This window comes from Capra hircus, chromosome 11 (assembly GCF_001704415.2).
Source record: "Capra hircus breed San Clemente chromosome 11, ASM170441v1, whole genome shotgun sequence".
Taxonomy (NCBI): Eukaryota; Metazoa; Chordata; class Mammalia; order Artiodactyla; family Bovidae; genus Capra; species Capra hircus.
Window position 1 is genome coordinate 25,808,617 of NC_030818.1, and position 20,350 is coordinate 25,828,966.

A 20,350-nucleotide genomic window follows, 5' to 3' on the forward strand; every position below is an offset into this window, starting at 1 on the left:
ATCTAGTGGGAAAGAAAAGAACATAAGCATATTTATAATGATATATTAATACATAAAGTGCTGTTATTGACATGGATCATAAGGTGTGCAGAAAAGCTGAATAATTTAGACTGTGGGGTCAGGAACAACTTAGAGAAGGTTTGCTTGCACTGAGTCTCCAAGGAGAAGTAGGATTTAATTCTGGAAATGGGCAAGGGAAGGTATTCTGGGCTGGAAGATAGCATGGATGAAAGACACAGTGTCTCGAAGCGTGGTCACCTATGTAAAGAGCAAGTCCTCTGAAGAAAGAGTTGGAGGTCCTGATTGTGGAGGACTTTTTTGGTTTTGTTAAGGACCTCGATCTTCATCCTAAAGGTGATGTGGAACCCCTCAGGGTTTGTAACAGGGGCGTGGCTGTGTTCAAGTTGTTAACAGATTGCTCTGCTGAGAGGAAGATGAATTTGTGGGAAGCAAGCTGGAGTTTCTAAGAACAGTAAGTGGAGGTGGTTTTCCTGAAGAGGATGAGACTCTGAACTGGTCATTGGGAGAGAGACCAGAGGGTGAATCTAAATAATGTTAGGAGGTAAAAATCTTCAGTTAGACTGAAGCCAGCAACTAGGAAGTGGGAGAGATAAGGATAGCTGGGTGAAAGATGGTGCCAGATGATAGAGACCTCAGGAAAGAGAAGCTATTTAGGATGATCAAAAGGTTCTTCTGGGACTCGTCAGTTTTACAGCTTGTGAAGACGCCTAAATTAAGAAGTGCTGCAGGCCGTGGCAACACCATCTCCAGAGGAGAAGGCTCGGTTGGAGAGGATTTGGGGAATTGTCATTGTGGATGTGATAGTTGACTCCATGACAGTGAAAGAAATCATCCAGGAAAATGTGTAGAGTGAGAAGAGCAAGGGACTGTTAATAGGACACTAGGTTTCCCAAATTTGAGAACACGTAAAGGAGATGCATGAAGATACCCTGCAAAGTGAGTCACGGAGGCCAGGAGTGGAGTGTTCGACAGGGAGGGAGTGATCTGCAGTGCCAGATGCAGAAAGTGCACTGTGGTGTGTTCAGGGGGCAAAGGGGAAATGAGTAAGAGCAGTGCTGAATTTGGAGGACTGTCCCTGCTTCCTGGCACGTGAGAAAGAATGGAGCTGGGAGGGAACATGGTGTCAGGAGAGGCACTGAGGTCAAAGAAAAGAGTGGCGTGAGTAAGTAGAGAGGAAGCTGGCGGGAGGTTGAGTTCAGGAAGTAGAAGATAAATTTCAGAAGAGGAACCATTCCCAATGAAGGAAAAAGGACCAGGGTGTGGCCAAGGGGATGAGTAGCAAAAAATGGAGGGACAGCACAGCAAAGGTTTTTCGAAACAAGGTACTGTGAGTTAAGATTGTAGGGAGGTAGTGCAGCAAAGAGCCTCGGGCGGGAGTTCAGGCCCAGACTGCACACCAGTGCACATCCTCGCTCTGAAACTTGCTGCTTGTGGGACCTTGAATAGATTACTTAGCATCTCTGTGCCTTAGTGTCCTTTTCTGTAAAGTGGGAATAATATTAGTGCCAATCGCACAGGGTACTGGGAAGATTAAATTATTTAAGTGTGTAAAGTGCTTTAGAACAGTGCCTGGCACATCATAAAGACACCCAAAATGCTAGCTATTATTATCATAAGAATTTCCTGTGGATGGTGAAGTCAGTGAGACAAATGACAGGATTTGTAGGGGAGAAGGTTACAGGCATGAAAATTTAGTAGAGGAGAGAAGACCATGGGAACTTGTGTTCTGTGTGGTGACAAAGGCCAATCAGGATACAATACACTGTTTGTCATCAAAGTTTCAGAGAGAACCGATACAAATACCTTTGTTACGGATGCAAGGTAAAAAAAAAAATTATTCTTTCAGCTTTTTGGTTCACCAAAGCCTTGAAGTTTGAAATTGTCTTTAAATCTTTGTGCAAATTCTTCTAGTGTAATTTATTATGATTTTTTTTTCAGAATAAGTCAGAGTTGGGAGAAATCTTAACATAATCAGATTTACCTAAAAAGATAGACTGTGTTTTTAAAGCACAGCTTTTATAGTGACTTGGCAGAGGTCCTCGTTAATTTGTAGTTCCTCAAAGGCACACATGGCTCTATTTAAAGATAAATCATTTCCGAAGTAATACTCTTTATAGCCAGATGCATTATGCTTCAATTTTAGTGAGACTCCTTTCTAGAGTTTGTTTAAAAGAAGAAAAAAGTAAACTGTATAACACAAACTATTTAAAACTTCCAGTATATTTTTCTGTAAGTACATGTTTCTAAATTTAATTAAACTGAAGCATCTCTTGCCAGATGAAACATTTTTTGTTGTTGTTGTTTCTCCTCAAGCAACATTCTAAATCCATCAGACTGTTAGATGGTGGAGTTATTTGTTTGCTTAAACCATACTTTGGAAAGCCCAAAGACTGGCTGCATTTGTGGGTTTAAACGAAACATGTGTTTTACTTTTCCTTATGCATAGCAAGGAAGGAAGTGTTTATTGAGTAACTACTAGTATCCTTTATTTACATTTTCTCCTTTGGTCATACAACAGCCTGCTGAAGTGTACAGTCATCCCATGTTAAGGACAGAAGTTGGGAGGTCAAGTCAGTTGCCCGAGGGCATCATCTATCCAGTATGTGGCAGAACTGGGATTTAAACCTTGGTCCATTTGACCTCAGAACCCAGGCCCTTTCTGCTGTTGTGACTTGCCCACTGCAAAATCCATTCTTCTCTGTTTAAATGTTGTCATTACAAGGTCCCCGCAAAATATGTGTGCTTCCAGCCCCACATGCTGCCCCTCCCCTTCCTCGCTCAGCCTTGCACACATGGACACACACCATCTCAGGACCTTGGTGCTTGCTGTTTCCTTGCCCAGAGTGTTGTCCTAGGTGACCGCATAGCTCGCCTCCCTCCTCTAGGGCTTGAGTCTTCGGTGTCAGTGACACCTTCCTGACCACCGTATTTTAAATTGTAAAACACATCCCCTGCTTCTCCAAGCACTTCCTTCTCTTTTCCTGCTTTATTTTTCTTCTTCATGTTTATCACCATGGGCAAGCATGACAACGGAATGTTGGGCTTTGGTTTTACCAGCCAGTGTCTTGGTTTCCCGGCGGTGGGTCTCTCCAGGTTGAAGTCCACTCTAACTATTGAAGGAGAGGGTCAAGCCTCAAGGTAGAAATTGGCGGGGCTGCCCAGGTAGTGGGCAAGCTCAACCAGGCACGCCACATGCTAGGTCTGGGACAACAAAACCCATTACAGATTTTATCCACTGGAGGGAATGGGGTTCTTGGTGTTTTTCTAAACTTGAGGGTATAGCTGGGACTGCCTGACAGAGATCTTCAGTGCCTGAACCTGGACAGGACTGGGGCAGGGAGGAACTCATAGTGAGGATCTTAAATTGGCAGGCAGGTTCTTTATAGCCCCACCTGTGAAAACCAATAGTGAGGATCTTACTAAAGCCACTGAACATGAAAAACCTGTAATATTCAGTACAAATTTATGTGTAAATGTATAGAATGTGTGTGTAAATTACACACACACCAAACACATCTAAGTGTGCAAACTTTGTTTGTATTCCTAATGAAGATACGTAGCACACTGCTGGTTTAGTTGTCTGCCTCATGAGGCAGTGAGCTCCCTAAGGAAGAAAACTGTCTTGTTCATATCTGTCCCCCCAGTACCTAGACCAGTCCCTGACTATTTAGAGTCAAGAACCAGATTCAGATTCCATCCCAGTCATGAAAGATAGTTCCTGACATATAGGAAGTACTCAATGTATAATAGCAGCTTTTAATGTTGTTTGTATTCTTTTGTGTGATATGCTTCTGGAGAAGGCATCAAGTGTTTTGAATGAATGAAACTTTTGTATTTTGGAAATCACTAGAATTCTTAGGTTTCAGTCTTCTTATTTCTAACATTATGTGTTAACCTGAAGAGCCACAGGATTATTGGAAATCTATGTAATATGGAAACTGTGAAAAATACTTACTTATGAAATAGGCATTTTTTAATCCTTAGTCTTAAGTGTAATACTTGACATCTAGGAAACATTCATTAAATGTTGAGTGGTGAGCATGAAAGCAAACATGCCATGCTACTAGTATTACAGGTAAATTGCAAATAGCATTCAGATAGTCTGGTTGAAATGTCACCTATAACTTGAGCAAACTGGATAGCTGTTCAAATAGCTTCAAAGAGTGTATATGCCATACTTTAAGGTATCAGAGTTCTGAGCTACATTTATAATTTTTTGAAATATGATTTCAGGTAAAACATGGTTACTCCAAGAGAGTCTGGTGTAAACTTATAGGAAAAACATTATATTATTTTCGTAGTCAAGAAGATAAGGTATGTATATGTTTTTAATATGCTGATTAAGGGAATTTTTTGTTGATTATGGCTTCAAGTTTTTCCTTTCACTGTTCTGTTGCTAGCCCCAATTTTAGAATGTTTGATGTTGAAATTTTGCATAAAATTTATTACTAAGGTGATCATAGGCCTACAGGGATCTTGATTCTTAATTATAAGCCTTAGCAGCTTTTAATTAATGCTTCTTCTAAGACCTAGAAAAATCTTCCTCTATCCCACTCTCAGCCATCAGTTTCTCATATTTTTCAGACCTGACAGAATAGATAAGTTTGAATGATGGGAGCATCAAGCTAGGAAAGAAGCTGAAGAGAAGAAAGAATCCAGTCCTGTCCCAGGCCCTTGAATTCCTAGACACCACTTATCTATCCATCCATCTACCTATTTACGTCCCATTGGTTCATTTTTAATTAATCTCTTCCCCAAAGAACTTGAGTTACCTTCAATTTCAGAGGAAAAAGATGATGTCTTCCAAAGGTGAAATGTATGCCTAATTATCACTGGATCAAGAGTATTTGCATAAAACAATGATGCCTGCTTCACAGAATAGCAGCCTGTGAGTGATTACTGGATTAATGAGACCAGACTTCTTGGTCCACTGACCACATAGGTCAGTTAGTATTTCTCTGTTCTATTTTTTCAGCCTGCACTCTCGGTTCTGGCTAGCTGTATTTATTTATTTATTGGTCACTTCATGCAGCATGTGGGATCTTAGTCCCCTGACCATGGATAAACCCACACTGTCTGCATTGGGAGTGCACAGTCTTAACCACTGGACTGCCAGGGAAGTCCCCTGACTAGCTATATTTAAAAGGCATTTCCTTATTCTCAGTATTGCTCATGGGGTGGAAATTAACACAGTGAAGCTTTGAGAGTGTTATCTCTGAAGCAGTGTGGGAATATGGTCATTAAAATAATACAGGAATAAGCACATGACAAAATTGTATATCCCAATATAACCCTAACTCAGTTATCGATCAGGAAAACAGCAGCCATTCTGTGTATTCCATTTCTAACAATTGTAATGTAGAATTGGGGACATACATAACTTTTAGAAAAGTCAGGGTGGTAGAGGTTGGGGAAGAAGCTGCCACTGAAGGTCCAAGAAGGCAGGACCAACAGTCTGAGCCCAGAGCACAGAGGCAGCTGGTCCTCAGCAGTTGACTGAGAAGCCTCTGTGACACTCCCAGCGGCCCAGGCACCTGACGGCAGCTGTCTCAGAACACTTACTCCTCTGACACCCTTACCTTCCACATTACATGCAAATTCTCTCAGGCAAGCTCTAATTTGGAACTATGCAGGGAAAGGGATTCTGACGAATATAGTGCCCAGCTTCTTTTCTGCAATTGCAGGAAGACTTTAGAAGAGGGAGGCTGGGATGCTGAGTTTATAATTCTCAGCCTAGCACATGTGTGTTAAAACACACATAGCAGAAAAGTCAGAAAGAACTGTACCAAAATGTTGAGTGGTGGTAGAATTATGGATGACCTCTTTTTTCCTTTTTGGGGTGAAAAGTGAAAGTGTCAGTCCCTCAGTTGTGTCCTCTTCTTTGCCACTCCATGAACTGTAGCCCGCCAGGCTCCTCTGTCCATGGGATTCTCCAGACAAGAATACTGGAGTGGGTTGCCATTTCCTTCTCCAGGGGATCTTCCCGACCCAGGACTGAACCCGGGTCTCCTGCATTGCAAGCAGACTTACCATCTGAGCCACCAGGAAAGCCCCTCCTTCTTCGGGAACCTTTCAGTTTTTACCAAGTTTCTATAATAAGTGTGTGTTTTATAAATAGAAAAGTAATTTTAAATTTACCAAGAGTAAAATTTAAATATTCTTACTACCACTACTAATAGTAATTTTTACTATATAATAAAAATGGATAACATTGATCATAGAAGGAACAAGTCAGAAGAATATAGATAGATGAGCAGAAATCCATTATAATTAGTGGAAAAGTATTAGAATGCTTGTGAATCAGTATAGGCTAACTTCATTTTGTGCTATACATATTTCAGAAACAATTTGTCTTTATCTCAATCAGTGTCTTTTTAAAATTCAGTCAAAATATTTAAAAATGCCAGGTCTGTTCACCGTCATGGAGCCACAGTGATCCTTTGGTGAAAGGAATGTTGTTGTTTATTCACTGAGTCATTTCTGACTCTTTGTGACTCCATGGACTGCAGCACGCCAGACTCCTCTGTCCTCCACTTTCTCCTTTGAAATTAGATCAAATTCATGTCTGTTGAGATGGTCACACTATCTAACTATCTCATCCTCTGCCACCCCCTTCTCCTTTTGCCTTCAATCTCTCCCAGCATCAGGATCTTTTCCAATGAGTTGGCTCTTTGCATAATGTGGCCAAAGGATTGGAGCTTCTGTTTCAGCATCAGTCTTTCCAATGAATATTTAGGGTTGATTTCCTTTGGGATTGACTGGTTTGATCTCCCTGCAGTCCAAGGGACTCTCAAAAGGAATAACCATCCTTAAATATTGCGGTGGATGGAACCTTGATTATCATATGATTAGATATGCCTAGAGGACACAATTAGGATAGTATTGTCATATATTATCATAATAGAATTAGTTTTCTTTATCCAATTTTTAAAGCTTGCTTTTTGTTTATTAATGTGACTTTGCTGCAGTATTATTTTTGTTTTACTACCTTTCTTTTTATGAAAATATAGATAAGTTTACATTTTTCCTTTAGAAGGAAATTTTCTTCATTCAGCACCCAGAATAGTACTTTGCACATAGTAACTACTCAGAAAATAATTGTTATGAATTTAATGGGGAAAGAAGTTTTTCTTATAAAATAGAACACATGTAATTAAGTTAATTAATTTTTTTCTATTAATCAAGTATTAGGCAGATAATATTGCATTTTAGATAAGATATCTAGGTAAGATAGTTTAAAAGCTACAAATCTCAAGCAGACTGTGTATGTTCCTGGAATAAGTGTACTTAATTAAAGCAAAAGTTTTAAAACATAGCAAATAATTGTTTTTGTCAGTAAAAGAGTAGGTAAAATTTAATGTAAATTATTTTAAAGATTTTTTTCTTACCCTTAAATTAAGATGGAAGAAATTGTGGCATTTTTTTGTGATTTATTTTATATATACGTGTACATATATCCCTGGTGGCTCAGTGGTAAAGAATTCACATGCCAAGGCAGGAAACACAAGTTTGATCCCTAGGTTGGGAAATGATCCCTAGAGAAGGAAATGGCAACCCACTCCAGTATTCTTGCCTGGGATATTCCCATGGACATAGTAATATTCCCATGGACAGGTGGGCTACAGTCCATGGGGTCACAAAAGAATCAGACATGACTTAGTGACTAAACAACATATATGTATAGGGGGCTTCCCTGGTAGCTCAGCTGGTAAAGAATCTGCCCCCAGTGTGGGAGACCTTGCTTCGATCCTGGGTTGGGAAGATGCCCTGGAGAAGGGAATGGCTGCCCACTCCAGTATTCTTGCCTGGAGAATTCCATGGACTATGTCCATGGAGTTATAAAGAGTGGGACATGACTGAGTGACTTTCATGTTTTCACTCTTGTATAAAAATAGCTTCAAAACACTTTTCATTTATTGGGATTTACAGTGATAGTTAATCATACTTCTTCACACTAGCTCTCTGACTTTTTACTTTTTTATCAATAGTATTGGGACTATGTCTACACTTATTCTTTTAATCCAATAGGTTAATCAAATCAATTTTGTTCGAGGGTTAAAAGTCAAATGAATATTTTGACTGAATAACCTAATTGGCTTGACTAGGTAGTGGATCATTTTGGTCAAATTGAATAATTTGAACCACTGTACAGAAGTGGCTTCTTGCTTTTTCCACAAAAACTAAATGTCTAGTATTCAGATTGTTCTTTTATAGCACAGTTGACATGTTAACTGTGGCTGCCCCACTTTTGTAACAGTGTAAATAATCCAGTTACCTTTAGGCATTCATTTAAAAACAGATATGGTTTATAAAGCCAAGAATGAAAAGGACTATGAAAAATTTTAGCGGGAAAAGATTCAGGAAGTTCCTTCCTTACAATTACTAATATTTACTTTAGTTTCCTTTAGGTCAGATCAAACTCTGGGAGGCTAAAGTTGAAGAGGTTGACAGATCCTGTGATTCAGATGAAGATTATGAAGCCAGTGGGCGAAGTCTGTTATCCACACATTACACTATTGTGATCCACCCCAAAGACCAAGGTCCAACTTACCTCCTAATTGGATCCAAGCATGAAAAGGTATGTAAGGATTAACTGGTTGATTTAGAATGAGTTAGACTAATATGATTAAGTATTGGTAATAATTTTCAAATGAGCATAAGTAGGTACAGTCAAGGGCTTCCCAAGTGGCTCTGGTGGTAAAGAGCCTTCCTTCCAATACAGATGAGACATAAGAGACACAGGTTTGTTTTCTGGATTGGGAAGATTCCCTGGAGGAGGCCGTGGCAACCCACTCCAGTATTCTTGTCTGGAGAATCCCATGGACAGGGAAGCCTGGAGGGCTGCAGTCTGTATGTTCACACAGAGTTGGACACAACTGAAGTGACATATCATAGCACAGCAAGTACAATCAAAGACACCTATACATTTGTTAGACATAGTATTCTTTTAAAAATAATTTTATTCTGATATATTTCAAACTCAGAAAATATACACCCTTTTTTACTTAACAGATGTTAGATTTCATGGTATTTTTTAAAAATATATTTATTTATTATTTTTGGCTGTGTTAGGTCTTAGTTTCCACATGCAGGATCTTTCATTGTGGCATACCAGCTTCTCTCTAGTTGTAGCATGCAGTCTCAGTGGCCTCTCGACATGTGGGATCTTAGTTCCCTAACCAGGGAACCAATATCAAGTCCCCTGCATTGGAAGACAGCTTCCTAACCACTGGACCACCAGGAAAGTCCCAGATTTTATGGTATTTTTTTATTAGTGTGAATTTAGTAACCGTCTAAATGGCCAACAATAAAAAATTTATTAATTAAATGTATGTGTATGATAAAATATCCTGCAAGCTTTATATTTTTATATTAAAAATAGATTATTATAATTTCTGAATTTTACTAGTATAAGGAGCATATTAATATAATCTTAGTATAATCTCAACTATGTGAAAATATACATATATATTTTAATAGAAAGATAAAAGCCACTGTATTTGGGGAGCAGAAAATAGTTTTTTTTTTCTTTGTTTCCTGCATATAAAAAGTTATACAAGATTAATGTATACAAGTTGATGTTTTGGAAATAATTATGTGCTCATGAAACCATCACCATAACCTGTGCCATAAACCTAACCATCACTTTTCCTCTTGACCTCTTTTAATTATTATTTTTATGTGTGTGATAACAGCTATTTAACATAAGATCTACCCTCTTAGCAAGTTTTAAGTATGTAATACAGTATTGTTAACCATAAACCATGATGCTGTACAATAGATCTCTAGGACTTACTCATTTTGTATACCTACAACTTTGTACCCTTTGATGAATATCACCCTGTTTCCCCTTCCCTCTAACCCTGGCAACCGCCATTCCACTCTCCACTCCTTTGAGTTTGATGATTTTAGATCCATCATATCAGTGGTATTATATGATAATTGTCTTTCTGTGTCTGGCTTGTTTCACTTAGCATAATGTCCTCCACATTCTTCTGTGTTGTCACAAATGGCAGGATTTCCTCCTTTTTAGGGCTCCATTACATTCCACTGTATGTGTATACCATATTTTCTTTACGCATTCATCCATTGATGGACACTTAGGTTGCTTCCATGTCTTAGCTATTGTAAATAATCCTGTGATGATCATGGGGGTGCGTATATCTTTTTGAGTTACTGCTTTATATAAATTTATATTACAAAGCTTCCTTCAGGAAAATACCCAGAAGTAGAATTGCTGGATCATATAATAGATCTATTTTTAAATTTTGAGGAGCCTCCATACTGTTTTTCCATAGTAGCTGCACCAATTTACATTCCCACAAGCAGTATACAGGGCTCCCTTTTCTCTATATCCTCACCAACATTTGTTATTTCTTGGCTTTTTTTTTTTGTAAGATGATAATTCACTGTGATTTTCAGTTGCATTTCCCTGATGATTAGTGATGTTGAGCTCCTTTTCGTGTATCTGTTGGCCGTCTATATGTCTTCTTTGGACAAATGATCCTCTTCCCATTTTTTAATTGGATTGTTTGTCTTTTTGCCATTGAATTGTATGAGCTTTTTGTATATTTTCAATATTAACCCCTTATAAGAAATATGATTTGCAAATATTTTCTCCCATTCAGTAAGTTAATTTTCATTTTATTGGTGATTTCCTTTGTTGTGCAGAAGTTTACTAATTTGATATAATTCTGCATATCTATTTTTGCTTTTGTTACCTGTGCTTTTGATGTCAGAAGCATCAGGAAAGAGAGACCAATCTTATGTCCAGAAGTTTTTTCTCAGTGTTCTCTTCTGGGTGTTTTATGATTTCAGGTCTAATATTTAAGTTTTTATTCCTTTTGGAGTTGATATTGTGTGTTGTGTGAGATCAGGGTCCAATTTCTCTGTTTTGCATATGGATACCCAGTTTTCCCAGCACCATGAATTGAAGAGACTATCCTTTGCCCACTGTATTCTGGCAACCTTATCAAAAATCTGTTGACCATATATGCATGAATTTATTTCCAGACTCTCTTCTGTCCCATTAGCCTAATAGGACAGTCATTAGGCCCATTAATGAACTTACTGTCTATTTTTATTGTAGCACCATACTATTTTTATTATTGTAGCTTGGTAATATATTTTGAATCAGGAAGTATGATCTCCTTAGCTTTATTCTTCTTGCTCAAAATTGATTTGGCTATTTGGGATTTGTTGTGGTTTCAGATGAATTTTAAGATTGTTTTTTCTGTTTCTGTTTTTTAAAATTGGGATTTTGATAGAGATTACTTTGAACCTTCATTGGTTGCTTTCAGTAGCATGGACATTTTTAATAGGAATTCTTCCAGCCCATGACTGGATGTCTTTCCATTTACTTGTGCCAACTTTAGTTTCTTTCATTAGTATTTTATTGTTTTTGTTGTATGAAGCTTTTGCCTTCTTGGTTAAGTTTATTTCTAAGTATTTTATTCTTTTTTTTTATTTTGGCTATTGTTTTGGGATTGTTTTCTTTTCTTTTCAGATAATTCATTGTTAGTGTATATGAACACAATTAATTTTTGTATGTTGATTTTGTGTCCTGCAACTTTCCTGAATTTATTAGTTCTAACAGTGTTTTTATGGAGTCTTCAGGATTTTCAACAAGTATGATAATGTCATTTGCAAACAGAGATAATTTTACTTCTGCCTTTCCAATTTGGATGCCTTTTATTTCTTTTTCTTGCTCTACTACTCCGGCTAGGGCTTCCAGTGGTATGGTGAATAAAAGTGGCAAGAGTGGGCATCCTTGTCTTGTTACAGATCTTACAGGACAAGCCTTCAGTTTTTCATCATTGAGTATAATCTTAGCTATTAATTTTTCTTAGATGACCTTTATTGTGTTGAGGTATGTTCCTTCTGGGTTTTATTTCCTTCTTTAAATTTTCTGGACTTCTTAAGGATTTTTTATGTGTTATTTGTATGTATGAGGAATCAGATTTTAAATTTGATAGAATTTGTTGTATTCCTTAAGAGACTGTTAGTTATATTTATTCTAGCCTCTTAATGTCATATTACTTTCTTGGTTTTCTTATGCTTTTCTAAGAAAACAATAAAAATGTGAACAATGGGAAAAAGGCACTATGAGCACAATTCAAATGAGCCTAAGTGGCTTTTAGTTTTATTTAAAAACTAAGAATTTTTTTTTCTAGTGTCAAAGTTTTCTACTGTCTATTCAAGTTGTTTTTTCCTTAAGTCATCAAAAACTGTATCTTGGTAACATCTCTATTAATATGTTTCAATTTTTAAGGACACTTGGCTTTATCACCTGACTGTTGCAGCTGGAAGTAACAATGTGAATGTTGGATCTGAATTTGAACAACTTGTTTGCAAGTTGCTAAATATTGAAGGGGAACCTTGTAAGTTTATAATGTAAAAGTCTTTATAGTTTATGAAATGGACTCTAACCCCCTTTGCCTAGTAGAGTTTTCCTTTTGTGGATTTCATTTTGTGGATTCCTATTCCATTCTTACTGGCTTTGCTTGTCATGGGCTAGGATTCTCACTGTGGTTCTTCAGCTACAGGGACACCATCATTCTTCAACATGCTGTATCCTGTCTCACCTCTCTGCCTTTGCTCACATTACTCCCTCTGCCTGGACTGCCCTCCCTCCTTCACATTCCCCACCAACCTGATGAAATCCTGTATACTTTAGGAGGTCCCCCATCCAGCCCATCCCAACTCAGCAATGGCTCATAAAAGGTGCCTAATAAATGTTAAAAATATGTCCCAATGCACTTTACCATTTAACCTTTTCACAGCATTTGTTGCTTTGTGTTGAATTTTTTTTTTTTTTAATGGCTGAAGTTTCCCCATTGATAGCCTAGATTCTAAACTCTGCTCTACTTAATAGAGATAACATTTTATTTGTGATCTGGCATAGGAATTCAATAAATGTTGATTTTAGGAATGACTTCAAGTTCTTCTTTATCTTTCTATCTCCTCCTGCTCTAGCTTCTTCTCTGCAGCTTGCCCCCAGCTCCCTTTCATGTACAGTCATCTCCCTACCTAGGTTACCAATCTTTAGCACATTTAAGCAACATGACCAATGTCCTGATAGACTTGTTCTGGCCTAGAATATTTGTACCAACCTCATCTAACTTTAATTTATCCTAAAGAGAAATATGAGAATCCCAATGGCCTAGAAACTGAAATAAAATAATATTATCAGAGGTTTTTTTTCATGACTTTTATGACTTAAATTGTGAGCCAGGCCTGAATGAGCTAGTTTCTAAAGGGCTAATTTAATGTGAGGCCCAAATAAGTAATTCTTTCTGTTTCTTATTTATATTTCATTTTGTACTTAGCCTCTCAGATATGGAGACACCCTACTTTGTGTCACAGCAAAGAAGGAATCATTTCCCCTCTGACAACACTACCTTCAGAAGCTCTACAGACAGAAGCAATCAAACTATTTAAGGTAAAATTGTCTGTGGCATTATATATCAGAAACTGGTGCTAGTGGTAAAGAAGCTGCCTGTCAGTGCAGGAGATGCGAGAGACACGGGTTCGATCCCTGGGTTGGGAAGAACCCCTGGAGAAGGGCACAGCAACCCACTCCAGTGTTCTTGCCTAGAGAATCCGCTGGAGGGAGGAGCCTGGCCGGCTACAGTCCATGGGGTCGCAAAGAGTCAGACATGACTGAGTGACTAAAACTTTCACTTTTGTAACACTTATATCATTAAGCATTTTAATAGGAAAAAATAAAAATCTAGGTTATACAAGAAAATTCAAAATATGACAATGACAAAGAAAATATACTGAATAAAGTTAGATGAATTTAATATACTCTCTGAGTGAGGATATGAAATTTCTATGGTAAACTATGGTTTGGGCCATGTGAAAGACTTAATATCAGAGTCATTTTCTCTTCAGCTTCTCAGATGGAGAGATTTCTGGCATCACCATACCTCACTATTGCGAGAGGAGTCAACACTGTTCTTCTCCAGTGCTAATATGCTCAAATTCTTATTACTCAACCTCTATTAAGTCCCTGATCACTTGAAACTTGCCAGTTACATCATTCTTTACCCCTGCCCGACTATCCCCTGGAGAAGGGCACGGCAACCCACTCCAGTATTCTTGCCTGGAGAACCCCGTGGACAGTGGAGCCTGGCAGGCTACAGTCCATGGGGTCGCAAAGAGTCTGACTCGACTGAGTGACTAACACTTTCACTTTCGTAACACTTTCATTTTCACTTTCCATTATCTCTGTCATCAGTCACCTTCTGGTAACTCCTCAAATTTCCTTAAGGATTTTGGCTCCTAACTCGCATTCTTTCTCTCTGCCTTAAGCTTTGCCATTATACTACATGACTTGGCTATCACTTCGCTCACCAATGCCATGGCCTTAAGATTCCTGACCTTCCCAATGTCAGTAGGCTTGCTGTCTGCCCTGCTTCACCTTTCCATTCTCCATGTCCACACATTGACCCCAACATGCCTCATAAGTACACCACTTCTAAAATCTTAAATCCTAATACATCTTTCTTTAACCGTAATCTCTTAGCCCATGAGCTCTCTTACTTTCTTACTCTTCCATTTCTCATCCTCACTAAGACCTTTTTTTGAGTAATTTATTTTCTTTGAGATCAAGGAAGAGCACTATAGTTCCTTGGGATCTATGGCCCCATGCATTCTTCAGCCAAACTCCTACCAAGATCACTGCTGTGGTCTTGCCTGCTTCTGTATTAATTGCATGTGTAATGCTGCTGCTGCTGCTGCTGCTAAGTCGCTTCAGTCGTGTCCAACTCTGTGCCACCCCATAGACAGCAGCCCACCAGGCTCCCCCGTCCCTGGGATTCTCTAGGCAAGAATGCTGGAGTGGGTTGCCATTTCCTTCTCCAATGCGTGAAAGTGAAAAGTGAAAGTGAAGTCGCTCAGTCGTGTCTGAATCTAGAGAGCATCAAACAGCTGTGGGGACTGGAGCCTATGTAACTCTATGGTCTTCATTCCTCAGGTCCAGCTGTCTCTCTTTGCTTGTCTTTGGTCACATCCCCTCAAACTCCCTACTCAATAATGCTCCTCAGAACAAATTTAGCTTCATTGGAAGAATTAGAGGGCATCAGAAATGATCACCTCGAATCTCTCATCCCAAGAGACATTGTTTCATCTGTTTCTTCCTCGATTACTTCAGTCTCAGAACATAATGTATCTTCTATGGATTCTTGTCTTGACTCTGTGCTGGCACCTTGGAACTTCATTTTCCCTTTAGTCTCTTAGCTGCTGCTGCTGCTAAGTCGCTTCAGTCGTGTCCGACTCTATGCGACCCCATAGACGGCACAGCCCAACAGGCTCCTCTGTCCCTGGGATTCTCCAGGCAAGAATACTGGAGTGGGTTGCCATTTCCTTCTCCAATGCATGAAAGTGAAAAGCGCAAGTGAAGTTGCTCAGTCGTGTCCAACTCTTAGTGACCCCATGGACTGCAGCCCACCAGGCTCCTCTGTCCATGGGATTCTCCAGGCAAGAGTACTGGAGTGGGGTGCCATTGCCTACTCCAAGTCTCTTAGAGTCTTTAGTTTTTATCTCTTCTTTCTCTTTTTCTTGGCTATATTCCTCCCATCTCAAAAAAGTATTTGTTTACTAGATAATACTAGGGAGTTGTTAATTTGGGAAGTGGATGATGATGACATGATGCTTATGTGGAAAAATCTTTGTCAGTTGGAAAGCCTTATTGAAGTATTAGTAAAATAACATGATATACATTAAAATACTATGGAAAAAAGTGAGTACAGGGATTGAATGAAACAAGTATGGCAAAATGCTTGTTGACAGCTGTTGACACTAGGTAACGGGTACATTATACTATTCTCTCTACTTTTGTTCATGTTTTAAAAATACCTTCATGGAGTGTTTTTAAAAATCTACCTGTAGAATACACAAATACCCAAAGTAAGACAGACTTTACACAAATATATTTGAAAATCTGGATGAAGTGATCAACTATATAACAAAATATAAATGGCCAAAACCAATTACACAGGTGAATAAAAATTTAAACAGGGAAATTTACCAAACTTTGTAAGTGTACATAATTTCAGTGCTGTTCAAGATGTCCCAAAGTACAGAAAAGAAAGAAATTTTGCAAAATTTTTTTCTTTTACTTTGTTTTGGGTAAAGCTCAAAGCTTATATATATATACCAAACATATGTAAGAGTAGAGAGAATATTATAAAGTATAAGATGCTCACCATCCAGCTCCACAGTTGTCAACCTAAGGCCAGTTTTGTTTTATTCTCCCCATCCCTATTGCTCCCCAAGACTAGGTTATTTTGAAGCAATTCTCAGTCATCATGTCACTAGATTGTCTTTGTGAAGTAAGTATTATTTTTATACCAAACCCCAGAAAATATTATAGAAAACAGAGCATTTCACACAAAAACTAATCAAATATTAGTCAACAGACTCCAACATCATGTTAAAAGAATACTAATCCTCAGACATGTGTGTACTTATCACTGATGCATGTTGATGTATGGCAGAAATCACCACAATATTATAAAGCAATTATCCTTCAATTAAAAATAAATTAAAAGAATACTAATCATGACAAAGAGATTTATTCCTGACCATGCTAATAATTGGGCCCCAGGTGGGTCAGTGGTAAAGAATTCGCCTGCCAAGCAGGAGACATGGGTTCGATCCCTGGGTCAGGAAGATCCCCTGAAGAAGGAAATGGCAACCCTACTCTAGTATTCTTGCCTGGGAAATCCCATGGAGAGAGGAGCCTGGTGCGCTATAGTCTATGGGGTCGCAAAAGAGTTGGACGTGACCTAGAGACTAAGCAACAACAACATACTAATAATTAATATTCAATTTAAATGGTCTAATCATTCCAACTACAAGGTAGAGATTGTCAGAGTGTATAAAAAAGCAAGATCCAACTACATCCTGTCACAAGCAGTACTTTTTTTGTTTCCTGACATTTCTTATAAGAAAAAAAAGACTAAGATTTTTAAATAGCCCTTGCAAAAGATTTTACTCCCAGCACTTCATTTTACTCTCAGATTTCAATGTCACTAATAAGCCCAATGTATTTAATTCATTGAAACAAATATACATGTAAAGCACCATAACTGAAGTTATTTGATACATTTACAACAGTAATTTAGGGTTGTTAAATTAGTATGCATATATTTTTTAGAATTCATAGAACATTTTATGAGTATTGAAGCTGCTTCCGACGCCTTTAGGCAATCCATCCCAAACTTCCTCAAGCAAGAGTTCTCTAGTCAAGATCAAAATGAAATTACACAGTTTTATTACAATGAACTGTTAAAATGAAGAATGATTAGTATTAATATCTTACTTTGGAAAATGTCTAGGAAAGATTATGCTATAACTTTTTCCTAGTAACCTACTCTAAAATTTAATCTCTTTGGAGGAAAAATAGCATGTATTTACATTAACTTTAAGTTATTTAGGCTACTATTTCCCAAAATACTTTCCTCAGTAAACTAGTTCTTAAAGATGCCAATTGATATTACTAGAAAAGAATAAAGATGAGAAGGGGTTGAACTCTGTTCTGTGTAGAGAGTATAAACATAAACAAGAAAATATCTTGTCTTTATGAAGTTTGTATTCCAGTAGACTCTAGAGGCTATTAATGTTCCATATGCCCTTAAAAAGAATGCATATTCTTCTCAGAGGTGGACTGTTCTACAAATTAGTACAGGTAGATTGATAGTATTGTTTAGGTTTTCTAAATCCATACTGATTTTTCTACCTACTTGTTCTCTAAGATGTTGACAGGGGGTATTGCAGTCTCTCGCTTTAATTGTGAATTTTGTCTATTTCTCCTTACGGTCCTATAAGTTGTTGCATCAGGTATTTTGAAGCTATATTATTAAAACATTTAGAATTGTTACCCCTTCTAGATAAGCTGGCCCCTTTTTCATTATAAAATGACGCTCTTTGTCTCTGGCATAATTCCTTGCCCAGAAATCTACTTTGTCTGATATTAATGTCACCACTCCAGATTTCTTTTGATTAATGTTATCACCATATATCTTTTCCATCCTTTTAAACAAAAACTTTTGCTAGTAAGAGAATCAATATAATTCATGCAGAATAAATCTTATCATTTCTCACCCTGAGTATATCTATTTTTTCATTTGATTCAGACCTGCCAACTTTTTATAAATGCGGCAGTCGACTCTCCCGCAATTGATTACCACATATCTCTAGCCCAGAGTGCTTTGCAAATCTGTCTGACACATCCTGAGCTACAGAATGAAATTTGCTGTCAGCTTATTAAACAGACAAGATGGAGACAGCCGCAGAATCAACCAGGACCACTGCAGGTATGTGTTGATACATACACACGCAATTCTGAATGATGTTGTTTTCCTGATTGTAAGTATAATACATATTCAATATAGACATTTGGAAAATACAAAAAGTATGAAATGGAAAACTAACTATTGCTATTTTGATGTGTATCCTTTCAGTTTCTATAGTCTATGTATAAATGTATACATGTGGATATTTATACACTCACAGTTTTTCACATTACTAACATTACAGTGTGCATATACTTTTTAAAAACTATAAAACATAATCATTTCCCCTATAGCCTTCAGCAGTCTTCAAAACATTAATACTAGTTACATTAATATCAACTGCTATAGTTTAGGTTTTTCCAATTACCTTTCCTATAATAAATACCACTACAGTAGGCATCTTTGAACCTAAATTTTGTATGCAAGTCCAGTGAATTTCATTGTGTCCACTTCTAGAATTTTCCATATCTTCGGCAATATTCAGTGTAATTCTTCTGTTAATTTCTTTCCAGGTAAAAAGTAGTACTTCACTATTGACTTTGTATACATTTCCTTAATTATTACAGTCAGATTTATTTTCAGGAGGGTTTTAGTCACTTGTGTTTACTCTTCAAAGAATGCTTCTTTTAATCTCTGCTTACTGACTCCCTGTCAATCACAGGATAAAATAGAAATTTCTTACCCTAGGCTCTCCGGAGTGGATCTAGGTTTTGTGGGACTTGAAACTTGGGCAATGAATACTAAGAAAAAGAATACAAAATTTATTACTTTTACAAATTTTAAAAGAACAAATGAGCATGTCATATGACTGTGACAGCTCATAGGGCCTGTCCCAGGGATTTGGACGGGACCTGTGCTTGAGCAAGGTTCTGAAACTTAAGCTTCATGTCTATCAGGGGCCCTTCATAATCTGGCTCCAGTGGCCTCCTCTTTCTCCACTTCATTTTATACATCCTGTCGCTAGTGTACAGTGAATGAATAAACTCTCCTTATTCTTCAAACAACCCTGCCTTTGCATCATCCTTCACCTAGCAATCCAGATCCCTCTGCATTCTTCCTACCTGTGGACCTCACAGTTGAGCCCAAGCAACATCCCTCCCGTAGATTCTTTCCTGACTCCTGCATCAGTAATCATTCCGTCCATTGGTTATACTTAAAAAACATGATTACAGTGTATTAGTGATGCTGTATTATAGAGCCTTCTCCTAGATCGTAATTTTTCAAGGGCAAGGCCTTTCTCCCTTCCCTTTTTTTGTATGACATTTTAAAAAAATATTGAAATTATAGTTACTTAATTTAAAAAATTAAGATATAAAATAGAATACAGACCAGAGCAAGAGAATGATAAAAGTCATATGTAACTCTATTACCTAGAGATACCTCTGTTAATACTTTTATGCTTGCCCCTTGTTTAGCTATGTATGTGTGTATGTATAGGTAGATCGGTTTTGCTTTTTGTATAAATTATTTTTTTACTACTTTTCAGTTTGCCCTTTCTTAGTGCAATTACTTATATTTCAGTGAAGGAGTTAACACAGAAATGAACAAAAGGGAACAATTTCCCTAACCTTCTGTGAATATCAAAAAGGATTACTATGTGATATCCTCTGATCCCCCAGTTGTAGACAACTGAATACGTAACTAGATGGACTATGGTTCTGCCCCAGTATGAAGCTTTTATGCTTTTATGTATTATAAATGCTGTAAGGAGATGATGTCTATGTGGAAAAAAGCAAAAACATTTTGGGATCAAGAAAGACTATGATCATCCCTTCACTCTCACCTCCTCTCTCGGTCACACTCTCCCTGACTTAGACCTCTGATGACCACGTGGTGTCTAACCTGTGATGCTTCTCTTTGTCCAGGGCTGGCAACTCTTGGCGCTCTGTGTTGGGCTCTTCCTTCCCCATCATCCTTTCCTGTGGCTCCTCAGGCTCCACCTAAAGAGAAATGCAGATTCCAGGTACGCAGCGTTCTAGCCAGCTGCACCATTCATGTGGCCTCTGTGTCTGCAATAAATCATAGGT

At 37.9% G+C, this 20,350-nt stretch overlaps 1 protein-coding gene across 1 annotated transcript in view; it reads left to right on the forward strand.

The window, feature by feature from the left end:
* The window catches only part of PLEKHH2 (pleckstrin homology, MyTH4 and FERM domain containing H2), a 101,187-nt gene that overhangs the window by 50,963 nt on the left and 29,874 nt on the right, over positions 1 to 20,350 (forward strand). Inside the window, exons 16-21 of the mRNA XM_018055177.1 lie at positions 4,255 to 4,335; positions 8,420 to 8,599; positions 12,293 to 12,401; positions 13,350 to 13,462; positions 18,165 to 18,344; positions 20,189 to 20,286. Of these exons, the coding sequence (XP_017910666.1) occupies positions 4,255 to 4,335; positions 8,420 to 8,599; positions 12,293 to 12,401; positions 13,350 to 13,462; positions 18,165 to 18,344; positions 20,189 to 20,286 (761 nt within the window). The remainder of the gene's footprint in view (positions 1 to 4,254; positions 4,336 to 8,419; positions 8,600 to 12,292; positions 12,402 to 13,349; positions 13,463 to 18,164; positions 18,345 to 20,188; positions 20,287 to 20,350) is intronic.